The 18,976-nt window shown below is 50.5% G+C and overlaps 1 protein-coding gene across 2 annotated transcripts in view; it reads right to left on the bottom strand.

The window, feature by feature from the left end:
• Positions 1–2,226: 2,226 nt before the first annotated feature.
• The window catches only part of NLRP1 (NLR family pyrin domain containing 1), a 31,813-nt gene continuing 15,063 nt past the window's right edge, over positions 2,227–18,976 (bottom strand). For both annotated transcript variants that reach the window (XM_027518492.1, XM_027518493.1), the window contains 10 exons: positions 18,765–18,935; positions 16,757–16,846; positions 14,210–14,298; positions 13,493–13,655; positions 11,557–11,780; positions 8,502–8,764; positions 7,642–7,767; positions 6,744–6,885; positions 3,849–3,893; positions 2,227–3,445 (listed from right to left, as the gene is read on the bottom strand). In XM_027518492.1, the coding sequence (XP_027374293.1) occupies positions 3,129–3,445; positions 3,849–3,893; positions 6,744–6,885; positions 7,642–7,767; positions 8,502–8,764; positions 11,557–11,780; positions 13,493–13,655; positions 14,210–14,298; positions 16,757–16,846; positions 18,765–18,935 (1,630 nt within the window). In that variant the 3' untranslated portion in view covers positions 2,227–3,128. The remainder of the gene's footprint in view (positions 3,446–3,848; positions 3,894–6,743; positions 6,886–7,641; positions 7,768–8,501; positions 8,765–11,556; positions 11,781–13,492; positions 13,656–14,209; positions 14,299–16,756; positions 16,847–18,764; positions 18,936–18,976) is intronic.

The following is an 18,976-nucleotide window of genomic DNA, read 5'->3' as shown; positions in this document are numbered from 1 at the left end:
GAGATGGGGCAGTGGTAGTGGTGCTGGTGGTGTGTTTTCAGTGGAAACCTACTGGGAGAGTTGGTGCCAACAGGATTGTTGCTGAAGGCAGGCCAGAGTGATCAGATATCATGTGGAGGATGAGCAATTTAATCAGGTATCAAGGGTGGGCGATTCTGGATAAACTAAATTAGTAGGGTTCTAACTAAAACTGAACAATGCAAAAAAAATGACACAGAAGTCCAAGAGTCAAGGCCCAGTTGGGAAGAGGATTCAGAAGAGCCTAAGTAAAGTTCGGTCCAGGAAAGATTTTGTCAGTGGGTACATAAACATATATATGATTACAGAGATAGGGCTTCCCAGGTGGCTCAGTGGTAAAGAACCCGCCTGCCAATGCAGGAGACGCAGGATGTGTGGGTTCATTCCCTGGGTTGGGAAGATTCCCTGGAGTAGGAAATGACAACCCACTCCAGTATTCTTGCCTGGGAAATCCCGTGGACAGAGGAGCTGGGTGGGCTACAGCCCATGGGGTCGCAAAAGTGTCGGACACAACTCCTCGACTAAACGACAAACAGCAGAGATAGGAAAAAGGTGCGAAAGGAGATACCTAAGGCTGTTATCAGAATTCTCCATTTCTAGGGCACACAGCGGTAGCAGTACTCCCAACAGCAAGGATGTCTGTGGGCAGAGGTCTGACTCGAATGTCACCTTGTCAGGAAAGTCCTTCATGAACGTCGCTTCCTCAGAAAAGTCCTTTCTCCCTGAGTATTCTAAAGTTGTATGCTGTTCCCTCACCCCCAACTATCACCCTCTCCAATGTTTGTTTTCTCAAAAGTACCTAAGAGTATGTGAAATTATCTTCTTAATGAATTTATCTCATTTTTGGCTGTGCTGGGTCTTCCTTGGTATTCTCAGGCTTTCTCTAGTTATAGCAAGCAGGGGCTACTCTCTAGCTGCAGTGCACTGGCTTCTCACTGAGGTGGCTTCTCTGGTTGCGGAGCACAGGTCCTAGCATAGGGGCTTCAGTAGCTGTGGCTTGCAGGCTTAGTTGCTCGGAGTCACGTGGAATCTTCCGCAAACAATGACTGAACCCGGATCCCCTGTATTAGCAGGCGGACTCTTATCCACTCTATCACCAGGGACGTCCAAAATGGATTTATAATTTCTATTAATATTTCCTTACCACTGGAATATAAACTGCTCACCTGGAACATCCTCAGGCACAATGAAAGTAAGGTTTGTTGACTGACTGACAGTTGTCCACTGAATCAGTAGCTGTGGACTCATCTTACACATCAGTCCTTGCCATCCTCAACCGTTTCAGTAAGTATCATTATCTCCCTTTAACAGACCCAACAACTGAAGTTCACAGTGGTTTAGACTTTTCCAGGGCCACATCTAGTGGGTGAAGCCAGGATTTGGTTCCCAGCTCACTGCTTTCCCTCAGTACCCCAATTGTTGGTGATTAGGATGCAGATCCAAAGTAGTCAAGCATCTTTCCCCCAGTTCCGGACCTGCCTTTGTTTCTGGCCATTCTCCTCCCCCAAGACCTGCCCCACTTTTCAGTTGGCTGCCATGAAGATGGGTCCCGATCTGGGGATAGATTACTGGGCCTCTAGGAACAAGAGACACAATGGACTGGAAGGGAGGGAAGTGAGTAGGGGAGCCCCGCGGGAGAGGGCAGAGCAGGCAGACCCTTCCTCACACACCCTCACCCCTGACCTCCACCTCCTCTCTCTGTGGTCCCGTGAGCCCAGGTATTGGGCCGGAGCATACCCCGTGGTGGCGCCGCACCTGGGCTTTCCCCACACTTAGTCTGCAGAGGTCTCGGGGTCACCACCCTCCTAGCTAGGGAGAACATTCATCTGGATGCGCCCCCAGGAGGCCTCTCGTTAGAGGCCTGAGCTTCTCCGAGAGCTTGTGGGAATACCGGGAGGCCTGGGCACCTTTGCGTATCCTGGGGCCACCCTATTCCCAGCTGTGTTCTCCACTTCCTCTCTCTCATTCTGGAACTCATGCACACTTCAGCTCTCTGAGGCCTTGGGGCCAGTTGGGAGCGGAAAGAAAGGGCGGGTGGGTGTGAGTGAAAATAGAGGGTTTGTGTTTTGGAGTGTTCGATACTCTGTCATCTCGTGGTTTGGGGGAACGGTGTGTGTAGATACGTGTGCATGCCCGCCTGTTTGACCTTTGTTATCTGTTCTCCCTGTAGAAACGAACAACCCATGACTGACAGCTGACATCAACCAGAAGTTTTGATTTGCACCGCGACATTTCCCCTGACTTTATTTGGGAGTTGTTGCCAAGTCACTTTCTGCACTCAAATATTTTGTGACTTGGGGAGACATCTCTGCATTATCCCATAAGTTTGCTGGTCTGTGTGGAACAGGATGTCCCGGGAGTGGGACCACAGCCCTCCAGCCACTGTCTTTGAGGAGGGGTTGCCTTGGAGCCTTGGGGGTAAACCTCCCTCTTCATGGCCCCTTTGATGGGTGGGCCTGGGGCTGTGGGTTTGGGGGAGCCTGGAAAGTAGAGACACCCTTGGTCACGCCTTCTGCATGTAGGAGCCTCTGTGTCCCTTTCTGTTCTTGGCCTGTCTACAGGTTGGTGGGTGGGCTTGAGTTCTCCTGGGAATGAACCTGAGGAGGGCCCTGAGGGGAGCGTGGGTGCCCCAGCCCTGGAAGGACAAGTGAAAAACCAATCTGTTTTTGTTTCTGTTCACAAGCCATTCAAAACCCCTAAGGTGTCCATTTCCATTGTCCGTCTCCAGCCAGATGCCCCCAGGCCCACGTTCTCTCTGCTCCTCTCTGCCTCTGGAGAGCACAGGGAGGACTCTGGGTTTGGCGGCTGTGGCCAGCAGACCAGGCTCTTAGGCTAGGCTTCTACAAGGTCTGCAGAAGTCCTGCCAGCTCCAGATGGACATTCTCTGAGATGCTGTCGTTTCACCTGGACAGCTGGTCCATGAAAGCCAAGGGAGGCCGTCTGGGTTCCTGTGTGGCTTTCCTGGGCAGGGCAAGGTAATGCCCAGCAAAGGCATCATCATCATCAAAGTTTTCTTTAGGCCTAGAAGGCAACTCAGATGGTAACTTGTTTCCTGATGAACAACAGACCCAGGTGCTCTCAGGCAGAGCCAGGACTCACAGCCCAGCTTGTCAGGAGCCCGGCCTGGTCTCTTCACTGCCCCACTTCTCCCAGAGTTCCATGATTAGGTGAGGATGGGTCTCCTTCAGGGCTTGGTAGAGGCGATCTTTGCAGGCCCAGTCCCAGGATCGGCTGAAACCAAACAGCCTCCGCATCTGGCCTGGTGCAGTGGTCTCTGCCCGCACCCCCTCATACTGTTCTTCGCTCAGCACCTGTCCATGCAACTTGTCCAGGATAGGGTCCACGGATGTCACTCGAGCCACCAGCTGCTCCCGATGTCGGTCCACAAAGTGCCTCAATCTCAGGGCAGCTGGGGAGTCAGGTGAGGCTGGAAACAAACAAAGAAAGGCTAGTACCACTGCTCCTTCCTCTGACCCTCCATCTCCACTTCTCTTCACTCAGCTCATCTGCATCCCTGGCTTCCTTCTGCCCTGTAAAGGCATTTGACCACGAGAAAGCCACTTTTGCCCTCCCTCACATCAGCACCTGGCCATTCTGCTTGAGCTTGGGGTGGGGTTCTCGGTGGAGGCATTTGAGGTGGTTTGGTGGGAGGTACCAGGGCCCCCATGGGCAGGAGTGAGGGGCATGGGGTACACAGCACTCTCCAAGGCTTGACTGCTTGTGAGGTTTGCAAGAGAGTCTTTCCTTCCTCTCTTCCCAACTCTCCAGGACCTTAAAGAACACCCCAGAACTGCCACTGGCTCATGTGGTCTCTAACAGCTGTTACTGACCTCTGAGGCCTGGAGAGACTGGAGTAACTGCCCGTCTGAGATCTCCTGGAGGGAAACAGAGATGAAGAAGGATCTGTAACAGTGCTGGTTATTTACACATATGATACTCCTCTAAACTCCTACCTACTTCTGAGATTTCTCTCATTCTGAGAACAAGCTACGGATAAATTCTGATAGAATCTGGAGTAAGGGCTGGAAGGGCCTTTAGAGATTATCCAGGTGCATCCCTTCCTTATGCATATGGGGAAACTGAGGCCCAGAGGCCATGATTAGACAGAGGGTGGGAGAGAGATAGGAGGCATCCAAGTGAACAGCAGCAGTTTCTCTCAGCATCCCAGACACGGTTTATCCAGTGTTGTCCTGAAGGGAACCCTGGTAGAGAACTAACCAGGGTTTAGATAGCTTAAACTATCTAAGATATCCTTAAATAGTTTAAGGACGTCTTAAACTTCTGAACAGACATCTATCTCCTTGCCCATGTTGGCCTTCTAGATTCACACAGATCAAATCTGTTCTGAATTTTGATGTCAGAAGATCAAGGGACTTCCCTGGTGGTCCAGTGGCTAGGACTGTGTGCTCCCAACACAGAGGGCCTGGGTTCAATCCCTGCTTGGGGAACTTAGATCCCACCTGCTGCAACTAAGAGTTCATGTGCCACAACTAAAAATTTGCAATGCTGCAACTGAGACTGGCCCAGCCAAATACGTAAATAACTTAAAAAAAGAAGAAGAAAACCTTAGCACTTGGGAGTCATGGGATAATTTCAATAGCAAAACAACAGAAATAAGTCAAGGGGCTTAGACAGTTACTTGCATAAGGCGAGGAAGGGGCTGTTCACAGCAGCTCATGTGGACAAGGCCTGAAAGTCTGAGCAGACTCAGATTCACTGTGACCTGATGGTCTGTGGAGGTGGGCTCCAGGAGCATCAGGTTCATCTGGAGGGTGGAGGAGGGTATTCCATGTCCTCCCTGAAGACTGGACACTCAGGGAGCCCATCCTGGCTCATCTGTAAATGGGAACATCTACCAGGAGGGTGTCCGGATGGCAAAGAATTAAAAAACCAAAATACAGGAGGAATGATGGGAGGAAGTAGAGAGATTTGACTTGCATAAGAGGAGACTTAGGGGAGGCCTTGATCCCAGTCTTCAAGTATCTTTTCTTGATACTTTCTCCTGGGCTCTCCCAGGAGAAACAGATAAGAAATAGAAATAGATCTGTCAGTTCCAAGGCACAGAATCAAGATAGGCAAGGATGTTGGCTTAATACGAGGAAGAAGAATAATATTGCTCCTCTTTACTAGGGACCACTGGGCTTTCCTTTACTATTTCCAGCTCAGATGGAATCTGAGAATCCACCTGCAAATGCAGGAGACCCAGGTTCGACCCCTGGGTTGGGAAGATCCCCTGGAGAAGGGAATGGCTACCTGCTCCAGTATTCTTGCCTGGAGAATTCCATGAACAGAGGAGTCTGGTGGACTACAGTCCATGGAGTCACAAAGAGTTGGACGCGACTGACTGACCAACACTTTTGCTTTTTACTAGGGACCACAGCATGATACATGAACATACCTCATTTTATTTAATCTTTCCAACAATTCCATAGGTTAGGCATTGTGATCCTCACTTTACAGATGAGGAACCCAAGTTCAAGTGAACTAGGTAATTTTCTTAAGATGACCCAGCAAGTAAGGGCCCTAGCTAGGGCTGGTGAGTTCTCCACCTGTGTCTGCACTCAAGCTGGGACCAAGTAAAGTCCATTCTCTTTCTACCACTGTGATGCCTGTGCAGCTCAGGATGGAATGTGACCAACAACTGACAAAGGCTGTTTGTCCTAGGAAGGACTGTGTGTCCTAGGAAGGACTGTCCAGGAGATTTTGTTTCTTGGGGGTGTTGGTGTTGGATTAAGAGACTGTAAAGTTTCTTCCGTTCCCAAGAGTTCAATATTTGGATTCCCTTTTGCCTGCCTTGACAATAACTGAATGATCCTGGTTAGAGTATCTGATATTGCCAGAACTGGCCCAATCCACACAACCATACAACCATGTAGCATCTACTTGTTACTCTTTTTTTTTGGCCACATGGCATGTGGGATCTTAGTTCCCAAACCAGGGATTGAACTTGTGCCCCCTGCAGTGGAAGTTTGGAGTCTTAATCACTGGACCACTAGGGAGTCCCCTAGTTCTTCCTCTTTCATCTACCTTCCAAGCTCTCATGAGAAACTGCCAAAAACCTTGTGGGTATCAAAGTCTATTCAAGGGCAGAGTGGACACATATGGTGCAAGAGAGAGAGAGAGAGCACAGGGCTTACAGTCAAGTTAACCTGAGTTCCGAAGAACTGATACTTTCGGACTGTGGTGTTGGAGAAGACTCTTGAGACTCCCTTGGACTGCAAGGAGATCAAACAGTCCATCCTAAAGGAAATCAGTCCTGAATATTCATTGGAAGGACTGATGCTGAAGCAGAAGCTCCAATACTTTGGCCACCTGATGTGAAGTACTGACTCATTGGAAAAGACCCTGATGCTGGGAAAGATTGAAGGCAGGAGGAGGGGACAATAGAGGATAAGATGGTTGGATGGCATCACGGACTCAATGGAGATGAGTTTGGGTAAACTCCAGGAGTTGGTGATGGACAGGGAAGCCTGGCATGCTGCAGTCCATGGGATTGCAAAGAGTTGGGCACGACTGAGCGACTGAACTGAACTGAACTGAACTGAACCTGAGTTCCAATTCTGCTCCTATCAGTTGTTGTCACTAGGAAAAGGCACAGAACTCCCCTGGACTATTTCTTTTCATCAGCAAGTTGTGATAATACAAACTCTCTCTTTCACACACACACACACACACTCTTTGACTTTCTCTTGTCCCACCTCTGTGCTCCCTGGACTTGACTTTACCTGGCTTCACCAAGGCTTCCCACACCACAGTCCCATCTTTCTTGCTTCTTATTTGCAACCTGATCCCTGACCTCAAATGGCGAACGTAGAACTCAGAGAACAGCTGAGATTCTCTGGGGCTCCGATAGCAGAGCTCCAATTCCTGCAGAGAGAGAGAGAATCACTGAGTGAGAAGCCACCTTTCAGTTTGCTAGTAAGATCTTTCACCTGACACCTCACTTGGCCCTGCTTAACCTCACTTAGCCCTGACCATTTCCTGGACTGAAGTCAATCTTTAGACCCTGCTTTTTTCTTTCTTTTTAAAATCCTTATTTATTTTTGGCTGCACTGGGTCTTTGTTGTTGCCCAAAGGCTTTCTCTAGTTGTGGAGAGTGGGGGCTAGTTCCCTGACTAGGGATTGAACCTGGGCCCCCAGCACTGGGGGTGTGGGGTCTTTTTTTGGTGGGGTGGGGGAGAGTGGGGGAGTATGGAGTCTTAACCACTAGACTGCCAGGGAAGTCCTTGGTGGCTTTAATTGGAGGTCATTGTCACTCTATAGCCCAACTCTTCCCAATGTTGTCCCCATCCTGAATGTGACCCTCCCCAACTTCCTGTCTCCTACCCTTTGAAGCATTCCTGCTCACCCTAAATCTCACTTGCTGTCTGTGTTGTGCTTAGTCACTCAGTGGTGTCCAGTTCTGTGAACTATAGCACACCAGTTCCTCTGTCCATGGGGATTCTCCAGGAATCAAACTGGGGTCTCCTGCATTGCAGGCAAATTCTTTACCAGCTGAGCTACCAGGGAAGCCCCACTTGCTGTTTGCCCAACCCCAGTTCACCCGGTCCCTGGGAAAGCTCTGAGACCATTTCCAAGCAAGAGCTCTGACCCCAGGGATGGCTGACCACCTGGGCTGCTCACCTCGGGCAGTATTTCCAGCTTCTCTGAACCAGACACAATGTAGCGGGAGCCCATGTAGAGTGGGGTCAGCGGGGGTGGCTTGTGAATTCGCACAAACTGGAACATCTTTTCTTCATTGTCTATGGCCTGAGGAGTACAGAACAAGGATCAAAGCAGATATATCTGGACCCGGACTCAGATTCTGCCTACAGAACCTGGTCTGAACAAAGTGAGATGATGTTTCTGTGTGTTTGTGTGGGTGATGCGGGTTGTACCACCCCTGCTGGCTTCCCACCCCCCACCCATGCTTGGCCTCTGCTGTGCTCAGGGTGAGAGCTGGGGCAATGTTGGAGAAGACATGGTAACAGAGGAAAAGAGACAGTTCTAAGCTCCAATACTTTGACTACCTGATGCGAAGAGCCAACTTATTGGAAAAGACCCTGATGCTGGAAAAGATTAAGAGCAGGAGGAGAAGGGGATGACAGAGGATGAAATGGTTGGATGGCATCATCAACACAGTGGACATGAGTTTGAGCAAACTCTGAGAGACGGTGAAGGACAGGAAAGCCTGGAGTCCATGCTGTAGTCCGGGGCATCACAAAGAGTTGGACATGACTTAGTGACCAAACAACAACAATAACAATAAGCGTGGAAACCACCCATTCTTTTGACTCCTGGGAAGAGGCTTGTCCTGAGATGAGTGATGGTGTGGCAGAGTCAGCCAGAGGAGATGGGAGCAGGATAATTTACCCATGTCAAGGTTCCTGTTTATAAGTAGCCCATCCCAGTTCCCAGTTGACCCATCTAGGGGACTCTTTGGTTGTGTTTCCTGTTTGCTGTCAAGCCCACCCTGGCCCAACCTTTCTGGCTCTTATTGCCACCTTCTGAATGGAGCAATCGCTGGGGATCAGGTAGAGGTGGAAGGTAACTTCTTCAGGCTGGAGGTAATGGTAGAGCAACACAGTGGAGGTGATGGGAATGAAGCGCAGGGCAGTTTGGACCATCCTCAGTAGAACTCCCATGGGCGAGAAGCTGGGGTTTTCCAGGATGGCGTAACATGGCGTCACCCTGGCTGGCTTCTCCAGGAGCATCCCCTCCTCTTTGAAGTGGGCCACTTGAAACTGGGAGATGTCCACATCGTTCCCTGTCAAGGGATGGATATGAGAGTCAAGGACTTAGTGCCTCACTGAGTCAGACTTGGCTGGGGGAGTGACATACTTGAGTGTAGGCTCAGTGGCCTTCCTAGGGAAGCCATTGTACACAGGCCTGCCACCTTTGGGGGCCTTAGGCAATACTGTCTCTAGGGTGGGAGCACCACAGAAACTCCCTTTAGCCAAACCCATACAGAGGACCAGCCCCTGGCCTGGGAGTCGGGAAAGCTATGGACCCTAGGGTTACTGGCTGATGTGGATTCTCTAACCATGAGGGCCACCGAGTGATGTTGGCAGGTTTGACTCCAGGCAGAGGGAGGACAAGGAGGAGGAAGGGACAGTGAGGAAATGGAGCATCCAAGGGCCACCCACCATTCATAGTCTTCTTTTAGGGAAGAACCCCTTCCCCACCAGTGTGGGGGGTCTCAGCAGGAGACAATCTGGGCCTCCCACCCTGGAAGCTGTTATTCCCTGGTGGCTATGATGCAGGCATGTGACCAAAACTTGAGTAAGTGAATGCTCCTTACCAGGACCTGGATCTAGAGAGAATGAAGAGAGATTCTTTCGGCAGTAGCAGTGGGGTCAAGAGTCCGGCGGCCACCATGGCAGGAGGGTCCTGCGATGGCTGTGCCTGCAGCACAGGTTTCTTCCTAGTTTTCTTGGTTCTCAGCATCCTTGCACACTGCCTGCTTTTTTTTTTTTTTAATGTTGCCTAATCTTTTGCTAAGTCTACAAGTTACTCAGGAATCTTTTTATATATTCCTTTCCTGCCTAAATCAGCCAGAGTTAGTTTGCAGTCAAGAAGTCTGACAAGGCATGGACACTGATGAGTTTGAGATGAAGAGACAGCTTGAGAGATGAAGGCTGGTAGTGGGAGAGACACAGGCTTAGAAATCAGGAGTCCCGGTTGCATCTCTGTGTTGCTTGGCAACTTCAGCAATGCAGTGGTTTCCAGGTAGCAGAAGGACATTGAGCAAGCCAGGCAAGGCCCTTAGGCTGATGGGCACCAGTCAGAACATTGCTGACTGATTTTAATCCCAGAAGAGGCACCCAGAGAGCACATTCATTGCTTTTTTTGTGTGTGAAAATAATATCACCGTCTGACAAAAAGCTGAAGAATTGACTAAATACAACTATAATTACCATCTTCCTCTTTTCCACTAGTCTTTCTTTGAAGCAACACCTTTTCATGTTTCTGTCATAGCCCATGGATTTTTTCGATTTCTCATCATTGTGTGTCTTCCTCTTAGAATCATGGTGAGTATCCCTACCTGTCATGTGGGAGACTGGGGTTCAATTCCCCAATGGGGAGACTAGAGTACTACCTTTTGGGCTTCCTTGGTGGCTTAGATGATAAAGAATCCACCTGCAATGTGGGAGACCTGGGTTGGGAAGATCCCCTGAAGGAGGGCATGGCAACCCACTCTAGTATTCTTGCCTGGAGAATCCCCATGGACAGAAAAGGCTGGTGGTCCATGGGGTCGCAAAGAGTCAGACACAACTGAGCGACTAAGCACAGCACAGCACAGAGAAGTCACATCTTTCAGTGATCATAGAAATTTCCTGGCAATTCTCTCTTTGAATATTTCATCTTCTCCGTTCTCTCTGCCATATCCTCTGGAATTCTGATTAGGTGTATTCTAGGCCTCCTCATAGTATCCTATCCTCCATGTCACTTAATCTTTTTTTTTTTTTTTTAATGTTTTCTTATTTTCTTTAATTAGCTTTTTTCCAAATCTGATTTATCATTTTTAATGATTTATTGCTTTTTGCTTATTTTTCCCCAGGGTGATTTCTATAAGTATATGGGGTTGCAAAGAGTCGGACACGACTGAGTGACTGAACTGAACTGAACTGATGGTGGTTTAGTCGCTAAGTCATGTCAAACTCTTGGGACCCCATGGACTGTAACCCAACCAGAATACTGGAGTGGATTGTCATTTCCTTTTCCAGGGGATCTTCCCAACCCAGGAATTGAACCCAGGTCTTCTGCATTGCAGGCAGATTCTTTACCAACTGAGCTATGAGGGAAGCCCCATAAGTATACGAAACACATTTATTTTGTGTTTTGTTTCTGATAACACAAAAAGTGCGAACTCTTTATGGGATCGATTCTTATTATTTTCTTATTTTTAAGTTATTTTAATTAATGTATTCATTTAACAGGACCAGTTCTGGTACCTGTGTTTCTTCTGGCCCTCGTTTGTGATGCCTTATTTACTGTTTGTAGTTTTTGACTGTGAGATTATTTTTTATAATGTTTTATTTTCAGAATAATTGATATCCGCTCCCTGTTGTATTTATTTATGGCTTTCCCTGGGTCTTCGTCACTGCACACAGGCTAATTGCAGCAAGTGGGACTTCTCTGCCCGCAGAGCATGGGCTCTAGAGCACAGGCTCAATAGTTGTGGCACACGGGCTTAGTTGCTCCACGGAAAGTGGGATCTTCCCGGACGAGGGATTGAACCCATGTCTCCTACATCGACAGGCAGATTCTTACCTGTACCACCAGGGAAGTTCAATGTTAGCTTGTATTGTACTTTCTATTTAGGGAAGCCTTTAAGTAATTCAGGCAAAAATAATTATGAATCTGGGGACAAAAGTGCTTCAAAAAAGATATGCCCAGAGCACCATGGAATGAGAGAAAAGCTGCCTCCATTTCTGTTAATCCTTTCTCAGTCTCTCTAAGGAAGCCATGAGTCCCCCTCAGGACATCACCTCCAAAGCCCCTTTCAGGCCCATTCTTACCACCATCACCTTGCTCCCGCCTCTCCCCGCTGCTTACCTCGGAAGGCCACAAAGTGAGGGAGGAACACGGCTGCCACAGCGCCTGGTTCAGCCTTGATGTCAAACAGAGGCCCTGCAGCCAGCCAGCTGCGCTGTGGGAAATTCCTGTTCAGGAACTGGTCCCAGGCACAGAATTCAATTTCAACGGTCACTGGCCCTCTCACCTCAAAGCGGAGACCCGTGTTGGGCCAGTGGTAGAAGCCGGCCATGGGCAAGTGAACGCTGCGAAAAATGGGGAGAAGTGGACACTGGATTACTGTACCCAGACTCACTGAGCACCTACTGGGTGCTAGGCCCTGTGCTGGGCACTATGGATCCTACAGAGTGGCTGTAAGCCCAGACATTGAAGTCAGATGGATTTGAATTTGAATACTGGATAGCATGTTGAAAAGCAGAGACATTACTTTGCCAACAAAGGTCTGTCTAGTCAAGGCTATGGTTTTTCCTGTGGTCATGTATGGATGTGAGAGTTGGACTGTGAAGAAAGCTGAGCGCTGAAGAATTGATGCTTTTGAACTGTGGTGTTGGAGAAGACTCTTGAGAGTCCCTTGGACTGCAAAGAGATCCAACCAGTCCATTCTAAAGGAGATCAGCCCTGGGATTTCTTTGGAAGGAATGATGCTAAAGCTGAAACTCCAGTACTTTGGCCACCTCATGTGAAGAGTTGACTCATTGGAAAAGACTCTGATGCTGGGAGGGATTGGGGGCAGGAGGAGAAGGGGACAACAGAGGATGAGATGGCTGGATGGCATCACCGACTCGATGGACGTGAGTTTGAGCGAACTCTGGGAGATGGTGATGGACGGGGAGGCCTGGCGTGTTGCGATTCATGGGGTTGCAAAGAGTCGGACCCAACTGAGTGACTGAGCGACTGAACTGAACTGAACTGGCTCCCCTGGGCTTCCTGGGTGGTGCTAGTGGTAAGGAACCCGCCTGCCAATGCAGGAGACGCAAGCTGTGAGATTAAAGCAGCACAAGTCAAATACAACAAGTGGGCTGTCTTTGGATCATGATTAGAACAAATCATCTGCAAAGACACACTTTATACAATTGACCAGATTTGAATAAGGATTGGACATTGGACGGATATGAAAGGCTTAATTGTAAACTTCTTGACATGTGAAAAATGACATTGTGGTTATGGACGAAAAGGTCTTTATTTGACCTTTTTGAAAGGTATCACAAAAAATTTAAAGCAAAAAGCACCCATTTCTTTGGACTTAAAAACATTGTGAAAAAAGGGGCGGAAAGTGGATAGTTGAAACAAAGTTGGTAAAATGAAGGTGGAAGCTGAATAGTGGGTACATGGAAGTTCCCTGGACTCCACTTGTGTGTCTATTTAAAAATTTTCATAACAAACTCTCTTTTTCTAGGGACTTCCTTGGTAGTCCATTGGCTAAGACCCTGAGCTCCCAATGCAGGGGGCCTGGGTTCGATCCTTGGTCAGGGAACTAGATTCCACGTGCTGCAACTAAGGCCTGGCACAGCCAAAAATAAATAAATACAAATAAATATTAAAAAAATCCCAACCAATGTTCTTCCTCCCCCATCCAAAGTGAAGTGAAGTTGCTCAGTCGTGCACGACTCTTTGCGACCCCATGGATAGTAGCCTGCACGAAGCTCCTCTGTCCATGGGATTTTCAAGGCAAGAGTACTGGAGTGGGTTGCCATTTCCTTCTCCAGGGAATCTTCCCAACCCAGGGATCGAACCCAGGTCTCTCACATTGTAGACAGACGCTTTACCGTCTGAGCCACCAGGAAGCCCAAACCCCTTCTTTTTTCATAATAAAACACCAACCAACATCTCAGCTCTGTCTTTCTTTGCATGGTGGCGTGGTGAGGGGATACAATGGACCATGAATGGGGTGCAGACTGTCTGTGGGGACCCAGCATGGGGATGGAGGGGGTGGGACAGGCCAGGCCCCCTCACTTACCGGTACAGGCTCCTCTCTTCGTCAACCGCCTCGGTAGCCACAGGCCCTGTGGGGCCCCAGAGGTCATCCTCGGTCCCCAGAGACTCCATGTGCTCGTCCTCCGGAGGGGCAGGAGAAGACGGACAGAAGAGCCTCACCTGTGCTGCTTGAGGAGAGCTGCCCTCTGGAGCAGACAGGGCAGCGGCCAGCTTTAGGTTCTTCTGCCTGGCTGCCCCCTAGGCTAGACCACAGAGGGGGCCTTCCCAAGGCCAGTCTGCCTGCTATCCAAGGGGGCTCAATCCTGGTGCCTCCCCTTGCCCAAACCCTCCTCCCTCCCCTTTCTCACTTCCCAGAATTGTCGCTCTTCCCAGCACGCCCCGGGTGGTTAGCTTCTGAGGGGAACAGGGCTCCAAAGATGGACAGGCAGGGATGGAGAGGGGATTCCAGGCTTTAGAAGCCCAGAGTGGGCCTTAAGAGACTGGGCTCTGGTTCAGAGTATGAGTCATGCTGTGGATATTTAGGAGAGGAACAGTCCAGCCCCCTGAGGCTGGAAGAGAGTGAAGCAGAAATCCTGCAAGGTTCGGGTAGTGGAAGATCTCTCATGGAGTCTCCCTTAGGTGTCTCTGTCCCACTCCAGAGGCAGGAGGGTGGAGGGAATGACCTTTCATAGCTGCCATCACCCCCTCTACCCCTGCAAGCCCATATCATGATGCTCCCAGTCTGGCCCCTTCAAACTACCTGATGCTTGTCTCTGCCGCTTGAGGGAGGATGTATCACTCATCTCTGCTCCACCTGGGCCCTCGTGAAGGATCCTCAGACTTGGCTTCCTGGACAGAATTCATTCTCCCTGAGATCGTGGAGGATTCTGGGGGCTGTCTCCACAACATCCCCATTTGAGTTCAACTCATCGGAATTTCAACTCCTGATCCCCATTGGGCTTCTCCTGTAGTCCCTGCTTCCATGAATGGCCCCCATCCACCCAGCTGTTTATACCAGAACTGAGGCATCATCCTGACTTCTCCCTTGGCCATTCTGAGAGCTGACTGATCACCTTGACGCAGCCTCCAAAACAGCTCTTTTCTCTTCTCTCCACCTCCACGGCCTCCACCCTGTTCCCAGGCCCTGGCATCTGTGGCTGGAACCACTGCCTCATCTTAAAGTGTTCCCTGTTTTTGCTCTTGACCCTCAGTCCACTGTCCACTCAGCAGCTGATCTGAAAATGGGAACCTGGCACAGAACTTTGATGCTGAAGCCCTGAAATGTCTATTGATTTGGGGAGTAAGATCGAAATTCTTAATGTGGCCCAGAAGATATTAGGTACTGCTTCCCATCCCCAGCCCCACCTGTGCCAGTTTCCCTGCCCCCATGGCTCTAAATCAGTGTTAAAAATCACCTGAAGGCCTGGGTTAGAACATGGATTCCTGGGCCCACCCCAAGATTCTGACTCAGCAGGTCTGGAGTGGGGCCTTTCTACTGAGCTCCTTACTGTTGCTACTGAGCTCCTTACTGTTGCTAAGTCATGTCTCTTTTGCCACCCTATGGACTTTAGTCCGCCAGGCCTCTCCGTCCATGGGACTTTCCAGGCAAGAACACGTGGGTGAGTTGTCCTTTCCTTCTCCAGGGGATCTTCCTGACCCAGGGATCAAACCAGAGTCTCCTGTTTCGGTAGGTGGGTTATTTACTATTGATCCGCCCAGGAAACTCTGCCAGCTCCCAGGGGATGTTGATTCTGCCGCTGATTCTGAGGACCACACTTTGAGTAGCTCTGCTCCAGGTCCCTGATCTCCTATTCCTCAAAGAAGCTAAGCTCAGTGCCTCTACTGAAACGGCAAGTAAAACATGAACCAGCTTAAACTGGTTTTGCCGCCTTTAAATAAGTTGATTAATTCAGCCTTGAGTTATTTAGATAGCACCCCCACGCAAGACAGAATCTATGTCTCCAGTATACAGAACCCAGAATCTTCAGTCTACAGAACTTAGAGAATAGAAATGTTGCCCCAGGAGCCCTTTTGGGGGCTAGAAGTCCTTCAAAAAAGGAAGATCTGGCTTCCAGCAGTGCAAATAGCTTGTTTGGCTTATTCGAAACTAGCCAATCAGCTTCCAAGATTGACATTTCTCTAAACCCCTTAAATGTCGCCCTGAATCCTGGATCGATTTGAGAGCCTCACCTCCTGTGCTCTTGCTAGTGCACCTTGCAATAAAGCTCTTTCTTTTCTCAAAAACCAGTGCCCTAGTCTTGGCTTCTATGCACTTCAGGCATTTGGCTCTTATTCAGCAAGCTACACCACCTCTGCCTGGAATCAACCCCTTCCGGGCCCAGCATGCCCCTCCCATCCTTCAGAGCTCAGCTCAGCTGCTCTGCATAGAATCCAGTGGGCCCATCAGTGTCCTTAGAGAATTCCAGATGTAGTTCTTTGGGCGGAGGTGGGAAGCGGGGGTGGAGGTGGGGGTGGGGAGGGAATAATTTGCACCTGCTGGGCTGAGCTCCTGGAATTTGGGCCCTTGTTCACTGCTGTGTGCCTCACACGTCGTGTGAGGGATGCAGGGCATGTTGTTCTGTGACAAGTAGATCCTCCTAAAGCTAGGAGCCCTTTCCTTTCCTTTTCAGGTGAGGCACAGCTGAGGAGATTCAGGGAACAGTTGCCCTTTGTGGTCACAGGTCGAAATGCACCAAACTGGAAGAACGTGGGCGCTGCAGCAGATTCCCTGGGGAGGAAGAGGGATTCTCCCATCTCTGGGGTTCAGCCCTCCAGCCTCTCTGGCTGTGTGTCTATATGTATTGGTGGGTGAGGGTCGGGGTGGAGGTGGTCTGGCTCTTCCTAGACTCTCTCTCTTTGTCTTTGCCTCCCCCTGGTGGTCATTGCTTTCCAAGTTCCAAATCTCATCAAGGCACCCACTCACTTTTTTTTGTTTTTAAATCTTCTTATTGGAGGAGGCAATGGCAACCCACTCCAGTATTCTTTCCTGGGAAATCCCATGGACACAGGAGCTTGGCAGGCTACAGTCCATAGGGTCACACAGAGTCGGACACGACTGAAACGACTTGGCACATGCACATTCATCTAAGGGAAAGGTTTAAGCAGAGGAGTGGCATAATTCCGTTCGCACTAAACAAATCAACGCCCAAACCTCTCTCTGGCTGCCGTGCTTTCTTGGTTTCTTCCCGGCTCTGCCGTGTCTACCTCCACCCCACATGTCTTTCCCCATCTCTTGGTTCTGGACCTGCCCCAAGGACTCAGCCGGGCCTGGAACAGCAGGAGGGGGTTCTGAGTCTCCCCACCTTACCATATCCCGGAGACTAGCAGCTGAGGCTTCTGCCTCTCCAGGGCCCTCAGCATCTTGGTCACCTCCTCGCTCAGCTGAGTCTGGTCCAGCCTGCAAGCACAAAGGAAGCCTGGCTCTCCCGGGACCCCTGTGTGATCCTGAGGTCCCTGGGGGCTCAGGATGGTGAAATCTGCCACCTCCTAGAGGAAACTATTGCAGATTGGGTTTGCTCAGGATTGGGCTCTGAGATGGCAAGTGGAGTGAGGTTTACTAGGCAGTGTTCTTGGATCAACACCAGGGTGGCGGGGAGAGGGAAACAGGTCTGGGCAGAGAGGAAGAAGTTGGGCTGTGATGTCGTCTCAGTGGAGACCTCAGCCAAGGCTACTGGAGGCTCTGAAGTCGGGATGATCCCTCAGAGCTGTCCCAAATTGGGGAGAGGGACTGGGTCGTTATACCCTGACATTGGTCAGGCCTGGATGCAGGTGACTCCAGGAAGGGGATGAGATCTTGGGAGAGGGGGCCCTTGTAGGCAAATGTCATCCCAGTAGCTGGCTGTGAATCCTAAGCATTCCCAGTGGCTTAGGATTACATCCTCATTCCTGGAGAGCATCTGGGCAGCGGCTCACTGCGTCCACCACAGAACACCCATTCCCCACAGCCTCAAGATGACCACCCAAGGGTAGGTCCTGGGATTTCCTGCTCAGAGGCTAGATGGTTTGCTGGAAAGGAGAGTGCCCTGTTTCCGTTCTCCTGGCCTTGTGTTCTGGGCTGCTTCAGATTTCAGATAGCTGTTGCTCTTTCTGGGCCCTCGTGTCCCCCTTTCTAACATAGACAGACGTGCTCCACCTGTTGTGAGCTGTGGACAGGACACACTGTAGAGGGCAGTGCACACCGAACTCATTGCTGCGATCAGAGCTAGTGTGCCCTAGGGAGAGGATGGACACCCCCCACCCCCACCCCTCCCTGTAGATGGCTGTCCCTCCCAGTCCAGTCCCAGAACTCCGGGAGGAAGGAAGCAGAAACCTTCACAGGACCACAGAGCACAGGATGCTCTGAGGCAACCCAGGTCTGACCAGTAACCAGTGAGCTGGCCACAAATTCAGATGTCCCGGCTGCGGCTAAGCTCTGGAGAGGCCTTGCACTGTGTAGCCGGAAATGCTTGGCGGGGAGGGAGCTGGAGTTCCCCTGGTTGGAAACGGTCAGGGTTAGCCTTGGGGGAACCCACCTGCAGAATGTTTATCTTGTTATCTTGCCCCCAACTTCATCTTTAGGCCTGAGAGTCTAAAGGAGGGAGTCCTGGCTAAGAGTGGCCAGGGCCCAGACTTTGCACACCCCTCGAAGACCCGGGTTCAATCCCTGGATTGGGAAGATCCCTTGAGAAGGGAATGGAAACCCACTCCAGTATTTGTGCCTGGGAAATCCCATGGACAGAGGAACCTGATGGGCTAACATCCTTGGGGTCGCAAAGTCAGACACGACTGAGCCACTAACATTGTGATTCCCACTATGTTTCTAAGGGCTGCTGGAGCTCAACGGAGGACCTGAGCGGATGGGGTCTGGAGGGTCTGGAGCCCTACCAGGAGCTATAAGCAAGGGCTCAGCCAGAAACAGCCAGTGGACTCGTTCTCAGGAAGTGGAGGAAAGAGGAAGTGGCTGAGACACATGGGAGGGGCTGCTGCTCAGAGAACGTGGCCCTCAGGGCCTGCAGGGCGGCAAGGAGGGCTGGGAGCTCACTGCTCCTCAGCCACTCGGGACTCCGGTGCTCCAAGCCCATTTCTGTCTGAACTCTGTCCTAATGTTCACATGCATTTTACTGATATGATGGTCCCATTAGACAGATAAAGAAACCAAGTCTCAGGTGAAGAGCTGCCTGAGTCACACGGCCTAAGAAAGTGGCGTCGCTGGTGAGGAACCCTGGCTGACTGTGCATTTGCCTGTCCCTTTTCTTTCCTCTGTCCAGTTCCACAGCACTTGCATCCCCTCCCCCCATTCCCTGCCCTCTGCCCAGAAGGGGCCTGCAGAGCCTCACCATAGGCATATGAGCTGGCAGGAAGGGTGCCTGAGTCCTTCACAGAGCAGCCTCACGCCGAGGTCGTCCAGGTCATTCTGCAGCAGGTTTAGCTCCATCAGGCTGGGGCTGACCCTGAGCACGGAGGCCAGGTCCTGGCAGCAGCCAGACGTGAGGCCGCAGCCTGCCAGCCTGCAGGGAAGACACATGCCGGCCTCCAGTCAATGTCCTAA

This window comes from Bos indicus x Bos taurus, chromosome 19 (assembly GCF_003369695.1).
Source record: "Bos indicus x Bos taurus breed Angus x Brahman F1 hybrid chromosome 19, Bos_hybrid_MaternalHap_v2.0, whole genome shotgun sequence".
In the NCBI taxonomy this organism is placed as follows: Eukaryota; Metazoa; Chordata; class Mammalia; order Artiodactyla; family Bovidae; genus Bos; species Bos indicus x Bos taurus.
Note: the sequence above shows the minus strand (reverse complement) of the source record. Positions and strands in the feature narration are given on the sequence as shown.